This window comes from Priapulus caudatus, unplaced genomic scaffold (assembly GCF_000485595.1).
Source record: "Priapulus caudatus unplaced genomic scaffold, Priapulus_caudatus-5.0.1 Scaffold509, whole genome shotgun sequence".
Classification (NCBI taxonomy): Eukaryota; Metazoa; Priapulida; class Priapulimorpha; order Priapulimorphida; family Priapulidae; genus Priapulus; species Priapulus caudatus.
Genome location: NW_014577570.1, coordinates 129931 through 142190, shown reverse-complemented (window position 1 = coordinate 142190; position 12260 = coordinate 129931). Strand labels below are relative to the sequence as shown.

Genomic DNA, 12260 nt, shown 5'->3' with positions numbered 1-12260 from the left:
GCGAGGCGACGAAGACCATATACACACTTGGTAGCTGGATATTTTATACACCAATCCCGCTAAATCACAGCCATTGTATCACACGACAGTGCGTGCAGCCCCCTGCTGTTCATAGTCTATGTACGCATGTGCAGTTTCTACTGTTAGAGAGGGAGAAGTCGCACGTTCACTCATCTTCTATTGTATACTGGCAATCATTTCATACTTACAGGGGGACGCATGTGTCGGGTTATTAAAACATTAACACGTCAACTGTAACTTTCTAAGATGTAAATTGCAGACTATAGGCATTCCCTGGCTAATGTCACTATTTATGGCCATGGGGACCTGTTTCCAACTCGGCCACTTGTATAAACTCTTTAGAAGTACTCGCAAAATTACTGACTTTAAAACCCTACTAGCAGAATAGAAAATGCTGGTGCAACTTCTCCATCCACAAACCAACACATGCCTATTTGCTGCTGCTAGAACACATGCTAGTGTGCACAGCCCCAACTGTTGAACACATGTACGTGTGTAGCCTTAGCTGGGAAACAAACGTGCTCAGGAAGTGTTAAGAAGTTACTCATATACACGTGAACACGTACAGACCCTGCTGCCAAACACATCGTCATGTGTTCAGACATTTCCGTTAAACACATCGTCACGTGTTCAGACATTTCCATTGAACACATGCACGTGTTCAGACATTTCCATTGAACACATGCACGTGTTTGGGCATTTCCGTTGAACACATGCACGTGTTTAGGCATTTCCATTAAACACCTGCACGTGTTTGGGCATTGCTACTAAACACATGAACATGTGCATAGCCCCAGCTGGGATATGAAAGCGCATGTATATACATGGCCATGAAGTAAGCAACAGAGCAAGATGCTGTCACACAACCACGTGTCCAGCTGCACGAAACAAATACCCCCACCCCATAAAAAACCCGCACGACAACGCGACATCAACCAACCACGCCTGTTTAGCTTAGAGTAAACCAGCCTGTTACACGTGTCGCATTAGCAGGACGTGAGACGAACCTACACCAGAAGCCGCACAGTGTTGCAGGGCTGCCAACTCTCACGCATTGACCGTGAGACTCACGCATTTTGACCAAATCTCACGCTCTCATGGTGATCTTACAATATCTCACGCACAGCAAAAAAATGCTAAGATATCTCACGCATGAATATCTCTCTTCATGAATAAAACGCTGAAATATCTCACGCACAGCAAAAAAAATCGTACAATATCTGAAAACAGTCACTTTTAGTATGAACCAAATTGCACAAATTGAAGTTTATAAAATGCAAAAAGCTCCTACCGTGGAAGGGGGAAAACCCCCCCTCCACGCACACCCCCCCCCCTCGGTCGCTTCACTCCCTCGCATCTCACTCTCACCTATCACCCAATGTTGGCAGCCCTGGTGTTGATGTACAGTGAGTAGTATATCTTGACAGATAGGTCGGCTGTCGAAACTGTTGGTAACAGGTTAGGTAAACAGGTTTATCATAAAATAAATGTAGTCTTAAAATCAGAAGAGCTTGTTCCGAGAAACGTTGTATACAATTATAGTCAGTACAGTACAGTACAGTACAGTACAGTCAGTACCTTTGCCCACACGTGGAGTTGGAGATTGCAATGACCCAACTTCCAATGGGCGGCACTAAAAGAATGGTTATCCCGCAGCAAAGGTGTGCAAAGTATGTGATCAACTTGCCATTCATTCTAACAGGAGTGAATAACAATAGATTCATTATTATTATTATTATTAACCCCCTGATTCTAACACGAAGCTGTTGGTTGTGTACAAAAATAAAGTGAGGAAATAATAAATATTTATAAAGCTACAAGATCCTGAAATTGAGATGACCAGCAAGATGCAGAAACGACGTATGAAATTAACTGCGTGCCTTCTTCCTTTCCTCACAACGTGTGACTGTTCCCATATGCAATGCTGAATACCATATATAATACTGAACCAAGCGTACCACACACACTACACACACATAACGTAACTTTTTGCAATTGCGATGGAATGTTTCATATTGTGACTAGCAGATCTGCCGTAGCGACATAACACGTTATAAGAAACGCACATGTACGCACAGCGACGCACGCACGCACACACGCACACATACAGTGTAATATATATATATACTATGAATATTTTACAAATGACGCAAAATACATTGTGCAATATAGAAATGCTGGCAACTGTAATTGCGGGTGAACCTATCCATAAGAAATAAAAAATGCACTAGCCACCCACCCCTGTACAGCTACCACTGAATAGCAGACTGAAAATGCATAAACTACAAATATAGTCTTATTATCTTCCCCAGTTTAAATTTTGATTGTCAAAATTTAGCTTGAATTCAGCTTAAAGCAAAAGGGGTGTTTCTAATTTTTATCTACACTTTCTAACTTTTCAAATCAAGTAAGGTATGGACCGGGTTCAAACCTTGCTCACCAGCTAAACTTTGTTGTCAGTAAATGACTAGAAGGAAAATTTCATGCTGTTTTTAAGGATACTGTTAGGGTTATGGACGGGTAACACTGTAAAGGGCATTGCAACATAACTGCTCATCAAATTCAATCAAACGCATATCCATTACATAAGAGAGATGTCTCCCTATGCTCTCGACATTTTTTTTTAAATACATGCTTACGGCAAAAATTGTGAATTTATACACAAAAAAAACGTTTTTTTTTGTTATTTCACAGAAACAGCAGAGTTGGGACCTAAACTTTTAACCATAAGTTGTTCATAATATGAACTAAAAAAGGTTCACTGGAATTTTGTTTTAATGCTTTAATTTAGGAAATAAGTTGAAAAAATGTACAAAAATTTGTAGTGATTTTCAAAATGCTACAATTTCGTAAACAAAGCCATAACTTATCAAATAAAATTTTGCCTTTTTTTCTTTGATATGTTAGCATAGAAACGTAACAACAATTTTTGGAATCAGAGTTGTAAGTTTCGAGAAATATCGTTTGAAAAATCAGCAACTTCAGCATTTCTAACAGTGGAGATATTAGCACTTTTCTAAATTTCCCATGATTGAACGCCTGTGTTAAGAATTAACTAATGCGGGGATTTAGAACTGTTTGGTAGGCTACATACATAATTTCTATGTATATATAGCTGCCCATGGGTGCGATCTATCAAATAAAGTAGATATTGAAATTTCGACCGAAAATCACCTCCCAACCCTAACAGTATCCTAAAATATTCATTTACAAAAGCTCATTGTTGGCAAATTAATTACACACCGTTTCCATACTGAAAGGATTTGAAACTACTAAATTGGCCCTTTCACTTAGGTAATATCAATAACTCGATCTCTCTTACAATGCTTTGGTTTATTTACTCTGACTCGACACCACAACTATGAAAACTACTGTCCTAGGCAATAATTGACAGAGACTGCTAATGGAATTTTACCTGAACTGAAAATGAAGACCAAAACGTGCCGCAGATCTATATTCCAACATAACAGGCGAGCATACATGAGGGAGAAGTCGCTATGCAATTCAATTGCAATGCCCTTCTACCATCCAGTTCATAAATGTAGGGAGTGCACATCGAACTAACACCGAAACGTGCCTCTCAAAACGTTATATAAGCCGAAAGACTAGCGATAAGAAAATATGTTCCCTGTCTGCATCTGTTCTCCACTATTCCATCGCGGCCACGCTCCTGTGATCTCTCCTGCTCAGGTCTGTGACCTCTCCTGGGCAGGTCTGTGACCTCTCCTGGGCAGGTCTGTGACATCTCCTGCTCAGGTCTGTGATCTCTCCTGCTCCCGCCCCAATCCCTGCGAGCTGTGTATGTTCTCCGTCAATCGCTCGCTCACACGCTCAGGTCAACGACCTCCCCCGTGTCTCCCATGTCCTCGCCGCCGGCCGTGGTGCTTGTCTGCCAGCGTTGCAAGTACTCTGCGTACATGGCGCGGCCCTGGTGGAGCACGCGGTGCACGTCGTGGCTGCGCACCATGCGATCGAACGTCATCGCGATCTCGTTGTAGTCGAGCCGGTTGCGCAAGATGTAGTCGCGATGCTGCAGCAGCAGCGTCAGGCACAGGAACATCAGGAACGGATTGCCGACGCCAAACTCGTGCGGCGGCGGCAGCGCGCGCGGCCCAGCCACCGATGCAAACTCCATGTCCTCGCCGGCATCTGCCTCCGCGACGACGCTCCACGACTCGTAGCTGTTCGCTGACACGCCCATCTCGGTGCGAGCTGACACGCAGGATGCTGGTGACAGCGGTGTGTCGCTCCCACCGGCGACGCCGCCGCTGCCACCACCGTTCATCAATTCCGGGGGGTCTGGCCGGCTCGGGGATACCATCTCCTGTAGCCGGTCGGAGAAGAAACGCTTCAGGTTGCTGAGGGAGGACGGCCGGAGGAGGTTGGAGGTTGCCGGTGGCGGCGGAGGAGGAGGCTGCGGCGAGGGTGAGTCGTGGGTGTCGCGCGTGATGCTTGCCGCCTGGCTGCCGGGCAGCGACAGCACGGCGATGCTGCTGCCACCGCCGTCGCTCGCCGACTCCCAGCAACCCGAGTTTGCGACGTCGATTGCCGGGGCACCACCGTCGCTGCCCCACGTCGCGGCGGTCGCGGGCAGCGGCAGCACGGCGATGTCCGAGTCAACGCTCGTCTCGCGCTCGTCACAGTCCGACACGTCTCCGGTGGCGCCTCCAGTCAGGTACTCGTAATGCTCAGGCAGCGATGCGACATCGTTGTCGTTACCCTCCGTCTCAACGCTATCCTGTGCCGACAGCTCAACGGTGGCGCCCCCATGTGGCAGCGCCGGCTGGTCGACGATGGCGACGCCGTGTGGCAGCGCCGGCTGGTCGATAGTGGCGCCCCCATGTGGCGGCGCCGTCTCCTCGGTGAGACACACGCCGTCTCGCTCGATACGAACCTTCAGCGTCGCAAACGCGAGACGCGCCGTGGTTGGCGAGCCGTCGTCCGCTCCAACGTCGCTGTCCTTCCGGTGATGTACGATGATGTCGCCTGCGGCGGCGGCGCCCTCTGGTGACGGCAGCACGGTGGCGGCGACGGCGGCGGCGTCGCGCGCATAGCAGGCGTCGGCGTCGTCGCAGACGGCGGCGGCGTCGCGCGCGTAGCAGGCGTCGGCGTCGTCGCAGCCGCCCGCGGACGACGCTGACGACTCGACGTCGACTCGTTCGTCCGTGGCGATGGCGCGGTTCAACGAGGACAGCTCCGTGCGCAGCTGCCGCGTCATCGCGTTCGTGAGGCTGCGGTACTCCAGCGCACCCGTGTCGTCCGGGCTCGGCGCGTCGTCGCCGCCGTCGCCGGTGCCCCCTTGCAGGCAGCACGCGTCGGGCGAGAGCGCGGTGAGCGGCGCGTCCTTCACAACGGGGCTACCGCACAGCGACGTCTGGCGGCGGATCGCGCGCAGCCGCGTGTACGCGTTCTCCTTCACGCCGCACGCCGCCACCGCCGCCGCCGCGTGCGCCGCCTCAAAGCCGGCATCAGCGAGCGCAATCTCGCCGTCAGGGGGTGCCGGCGGCAGCGTGCTCCACATCACCTCAAGCATGTAGAGCGCGTCGTCGAACGCAAACTCGCGCTTCAGCTCGAGTAGCAGCCAGCGGTAGCAGAAGAGCAGGTCGTCGGCGCCCTGCGCGCGCAGGTAGGCGAAGAACGGCGGGTCGCAGCGGTGCAGCAGCTCACTCAGGTGCTGGAACTTGAGCGTCATCGCGGCGCCGTCAAGCTGGAAGTGCGGCCGCAGACGCTGCATGAGCCCGCAGAAGCAGACGTATGCGCACGCCTCGTCTCGCATGGTGACGAGCAGCGGCGACGCGATGTCGCTCATGCCCTGGCAGTAGGAGACGGCCGGGTGAGCGTACGCGTACGTCGTCAGCACGTTGAACAGTGCAGTCGTGTTCTTGTTGTCATCGGCACCAGCGTAGAACGCGTGCGTGCGGTCGGTGCGCAGCACGTCCTTACGCACGAGGTTTGTCACGTAGCGCACCTGTGTGCAGACAACATATAAGAGAGATGTGGAGAATGGTGGAGATAGGTAGGGTGCGTGTAGAGTCACACTTGTGAACAGACAACAGATAGATCTAGAGAGATGAGATGGAGAGAGAGATGGAGATGGAGATGGAGATGGAGATGGAGATGGAGAGATGAGACGAGAGATGGAGATGGAGATGGAGATCTGAGATGGAGATGACGAGAGAGAGAGAGAGAGAGAGAGAGGGAGAGAGAGACGAAGAGAGCAGAAGAGAGAGAGAGAAGAGAGAGAGAGAGGAGAGAGGTGCGAGAGTAGGTAGGGTGTGTGTAGAGTTACACCTGGGAGCATACAACAAATAGATCTTGAGAGGTGTGGAGAGAAGAGAGAGAGAGAGAAGACGAGAGAGGAGAGAGCTAGAACAAGAGGGGAGGGAGAGAAGGTTGGAGAGAGAGCGGCAGAAAGGAGAAGTCCATAGTGATGTAGAGTGGATACAAATAGTTGAGGTAGGTAAACAGGGGTCTCCAACCCTGTGAACTCCAAATGCGGAATAGTCCAACGGTGATCAGCAATCCAGGATGAGCGGGATACCAGAAGAAGCGTTGCGAATAGCGACGGTGTGATCCCAAGCGCTATAAGCGCCAGATCTTGCGCGGCAATTCCGCGCAAGGCGCACGCGGACCCGGAAACGTTCCTACGGACGAGTAAGGGCAGCCGCGCTCACGCTATGGATCGCTCGCCGAATGAATGCCGCCGCACGGAATCCATTACCTGCCAGCGAAAACAGTCCGCAACTTTTAGTGGGGACACAGACGGTAGACATTTTGGGACCGTAAACAGTGTTGACTTGTTATAAAAACATAATTTCTCTCTTCGTAACCAGCTGTGTGACGCAAATCAGCAGAAAGGATGACGAAAATTCTCGCCCGTTCCGCGAACCTTGCCCAGTAATGGAAATGGCCTGCAAGGACAAAGGCTATATAGACTGGGACTCGCTCCACCTCGATTACCCATCGAGGCTACTAACTAAGCCGAGAACACGCTCAGGCAATACATGCATTAAAAACGCGCACAAACACAACATGCATATATCGTATTATATGTTAGCGACTAGGTATAGGCCAGTAAAAATAAGCCTGTTAGTATAAATAGAGATTCGGAAACACTCAGCCTCAGGTTTTATTCATTTCTGTATTACATGAGCCCTTATGAATTATGTTGCTAATTAGTGGGTTACATTTACGGTCCAAAACAGTACACTTACTAGTTACTAGCCTTAGCCTATATGACGTCTAATGGCATCAGTATACAGCAAGTGCCTACACTACAACTACTGCAAGTACATACTTCCGCGTCACTATGATATTCGATCAGTAATGTAAATAGCCCGACAAGACTGCGTACATATCAGTGTATGACTGCAGGTTCGCACTGCCAAGATCAACAGCTTGCACTGCGCAAGATCATAGATTCGACTAGCGTCAAGAAACCGGTATTGCTAGGGTTAGAAATCTACGGTGTATTGACGTTCGTTTGCGTGTAGCTGAGCTATGGATGGAGCTGCGCAGCTGGTTATATATAGGGGTTGCACCGTCAAGGTAAAGTGCGAGCAGGCGAGTTCCAGTTTCTGGAAGTTTTTCTTGCACAAGAGCAAATCAGGGCCCCCCCCTCACCGCAGGGGTAGACGAAGTTTTGCTATAAGCAGGCACGCTGGACGGATTGATATTATGCAAAAATGCTGGTACGTACCTCTCAAACGATTTCAAAACAATATACTCACTCAACAGCTTTCGCATTCTTTGTTCTATTTGAGAGAAGCAGTGTTGACTAACTCTGACTTCTTATTGAAAAATAGACGTCTCTGTTCGTAAGAGAACTCTGTGTCAACGCGCAAATCACACAGAGGACTGACGATTTCTCGCCACGACGCACGCCACCGCTGACGCGCACGAAGGCGGAGCTTTTCCAGAATCCAGATAACATCGTGATAATCAGTAATGGCAAACATCGACATCAGCTTGGTGCGTTAAGATGGATACGGGGAAGTCGGAGCGGTAATGACGATTGAAGGGCGAGAGGCGGCTACCGACCCTGTACTCAGCCATAGCGTTGGCTACACTTGAAGTGAGTTACCCTAGCGGTGTCGAAACTCGTGACCGGCGCGCAGTCTAGTGCATCGAGCCAAGCGTTTTTTTTTTTGTTAACTTGAAAAATGGTACGTAGATGGCGACTGCGTTGCCGCCATCTATCTGGTCCCGCGATAACTTCCAAAGTCAATGTCAGGGCATGACACAGCGAAAAGGGGAAAATTATTTTTCCTAACACGAAAAGGACGCGCTGCCGAGCCACAACACCAACAAAACCAACAAAGCATTTGGATTTTATTCTCGCCCTCGGGCAAAAGTCTGAAAGCATCTGCAATCGCTCTACAACTCTATACTTATGTTCTGCAGGCTCTTCTGTAGCTACCAGAGCGGCGCTTCGGGTATGTTCTAAATAGAGGCAGCGAATTCGAGATCAAAAGGCGCCGCCGAGGCTGCAGATTGAAAAAGCAGCTAGGCGTATTACAAAATGATGAACAGGGGGGGGGGGCGAAATGCTAGCCTTGGCTGCGCACTGGCAGTGCCCGGTGTCCGTAAGGCGATGGCGTGCTAGGGGGTGGTCGTGGCGCATGCCCCCCAGAAAATTTTGAAATATTTAAGCCATTTTCCTGCAATCTGAGGCATACTGTGGGCCATATTCTCAGTATGATCACACTATCTCAACCTAGACTCAAACCCTAAAACCCTGTTCCTGAATTAGCAGACAAAAACTTATCGCGACACGCTTGCCAGACAGCGTATGAGGCATGTTCCATTACCGTAGACGATGCCAGATACAAAAATGCCTGAAAGAAAAAAATGTGTCCAAGCGAACAATCGCGAACAATCAGTGCAATTTGTGACAGTGAGACTTGAAATGAGGAATATAACGCTTGCCGCTGGCAGAATGCGGAAATTAAGCCTAGAAATCGGTAATGATTGCCGCAGAATGAGAATGGTTGAGACCCTGGTAAAGTGTGTCTAAGAAGTCAACAGCAAGAAATCAGAGAAGATCACCACAGACATTATGATTATAGCACTTCTAGAGCGTGATAGTTACAATGCACGTAGTCCGAGTATTACAGGTAGTCTGGTGCAACACCCTCCTCTACGATACATACACCTCCTCTACGATACATACGACCTCCTCGTTATGCTACATAACACCTCCTCTATGGCTACATATACCTCCCTACACTACATACACCTTCTCTACACTACATTACACTACTCCTCTATAGGGCTACATACACCATTCTCTACACTACATTACACCTCCTCTACCTACATACACCTCCTCTATGGCTTACATAACCGTCTCTATGCTACATATACCTCCCCTATACTACATAACCTTCTCTACACACATACACTCGCTCTATGCTAGCTCCAGCCTCTCCTACACTACAGTTACACTCCTTACCACTACATACACCTCCTCTACACTAACATATTACCTCTCTACACTACATACACCTCCTCTATGCTAGCAGTACACCTCTCTCACACTACATACACTCCCTCTATGCTACATAACCACGCTCCTACTATGCGCTACATACACCTCTATGCTATACATACACCCGCTCATATGTAGCATACAGCCTCCTCTATGCTAGCATATATCTCCTCTACGCCTACATACACCTCCTCTACGGTACATACACCTCCTCCATGTACATACACCTCTCTATGCAATATATCTCCTCTATGACGGTATCATATACCTCTCTACGCTACATACACCTGCCTCTCGCTACAGCACCTCCTCTAACGCTACATCCAGCGCTCCTTCTAAGCTACATACACAGTCCTATGCTACATACACTCCTCTAACGCTACATACACCTCCTGCTACGGTACATAACACCTCCTCTACGCTACATACACCTCTACGCCTAGCATACACCTCCTCTACGCCTACATCATACACTCTTCTAGCACTAACCATACACCTTCTCTATGCTACATGATACCATATCTCCGCTACATACACCTCCTCTACGCTACATATACTCCTCTACACTCATACACCTCCTCTACACACATACACCATCCTCTAACAATACACCTCTACCACGTACACTCACACACTCTCTCTACGCTTACATATACTCCTCTATTCTACATACACCTCCTCTAGCTACATACACCTCCTCTACGCTACATATTACCTCCTCTACGGCTACATACACCTCTCTATGCCTACATACACCTCCTCTATGCTACATACACCTCCTCTACACTACATACACCTCCTCTACGCTACATACACATCCTCTATGACTACAATATACCTCCTCTACGCTACATACACCTCCTCTACGGCTACATACCCTCCTCTACGCTACATATACCTCCTCTACGCTACATACCTTCACCCTCCATCATCTTACTGCTACATAAACCATCCTACTACATTCGCTACAGTAATCACCTCCTCTACACTACATAAGCCTCCTCTATGCTACATACACCTTCCTCTACGCATACATAGCACCTCCTCTACACTACATACACTCTCTACACTACTACAACATCCGTCTATGCTAACATTACACGCCTCGTACGATACATACAGCCTCCTCACTACGCTACATACACCTCCTCTACGCTACATATACCTCCTCTACGCTAGCATACTCCTCTACGCTACATACACCTGCTATGCTACATACACCTCCCTCTACCGCTTTACATTTTTTTTTTAACATCCTCTATGGGGCCTAGCATACACCTCCTCTTACGCTCATGTACCTCTTACGCTACATACACCTCTATGCTACATACCCTCTTTCTACGCTACATAACAAATCCTCTACGCTACATTACACCTCTTCTACGCTACATACACCTCCTCTACGCTACATGATACTCCTCTACGCTACATACACCTCCTACGCGGCTACATTACACATCTATGCTACATACACCTCCTCTACGCCTACACTACCTCTAGCTACATACACATCTATGCTACATACACCTCCTCTACGCTACATACACCTCTAATCGCCTACAGCTCTAACGCTCACCTACCTAGCATACCTGCTATGCTACATACACCTCCTCTACGCTACATGCTCGTCCTCTACGCCTACATACACCTCTATGCTACATATACCGCCTCTACGCTAAATACACCTCTATTGCGTAGGGATACACTCCTCTACGGCTACTACCAATCTTCTATGCTACATACACCTCCTCTACGGCTACATGGCTACCTCCTCTACCGCTACATACACCTCTCTACGCTACATATACCTCCTCTACGCTACATAAACCTCCTCACGCTACATACACATCCTCTATGCTAGATACACCTTCCTCTCGCCTACATACCCTCCTCTACGCTACATACACCTCCTCTACGCGTACATACACGCTCTATGCCTACATACACCTCGTACGACTACATACACCTCCTCTCATGCTACATATACCTCCTACGCTACATATACCTCCTCTACGCACATGACACCTCCTAGGCACTACACTCCTGCCTACCTACTACACTTAGCACACTCCTCTCGCTACATCACACCTCTATGTAATAACGCTCCTCTACGCCTACATATTTCCCTTAGTTAATCACCTCCTCTCGCAATACATCTCTGATCACATTACACCATCCTCTAGCTTACATGTACCTCCTCTACGCTAATTCACCTCCTCTACGCACATATACCTCCTCTACGCTACATACACGCTCTCTACCGCTACATACACATCCCCTATGCCTACATACACCTCCTCTAACGCTACATCTAGCCTCCTCTACGCTACATACACCTCCTCTACGGTACATACACCTCTATGCTACATACACCTCCTACCTCTACATACACCTCCTCTATGCGTACATATAGCCTCCTCTACGCTACATACACCTCCCCCTCTACGCTACATACCACCTCCTCTATGCTACATGAAACCTCCTCTACCGCTACATACAACCTCCTCTATGCTCTTACACGCATCCTCTTAAGCTACATCACCTGTCCATCTGACGCTAACATACCTGCCTCTATGCTACATACACTTCCTCTATGCTACATTAAACCGTGCCTCAGCTACATAACCTCCTCTATGCTACATTACACTCCTCTATGATACATATACCTCCTCTACGCTACATACACGTCTACATTAGGCTACCTCCTCGTTGCCTCGGCGTCGACGACCTGTGCCGCCTTCAGAGTCTC

At 48.7% G+C, this 12260-nt stretch overlaps 1 protein-coding gene across 1 annotated transcript in view; it reads right to left on the bottom strand.

Moving 5' to 3' along the window:
* Positions 1-2887: 2887 nt before the first annotated feature.
* The window catches only part of LOC106811145 (TBC1 domain family member 25-like), a 49384-nt gene continuing 40011 nt past the window's right edge, over positions 2888-12260 (bottom strand). Inside the window, exons 5-6 of the mRNA XM_014814684.1 lie at positions 5146-5989; positions 2888-5025 (exon numbers count right to left, since the gene is read on the bottom strand). Of these exons, the coding sequence (XP_014670170.1) occupies positions 3845-5025; positions 5146-5989 (2025 nt within the window). The 3' untranslated portion in view covers positions 2888-3844. The remainder of the gene's footprint in view (positions 5026-5145; positions 5990-12260) is intronic.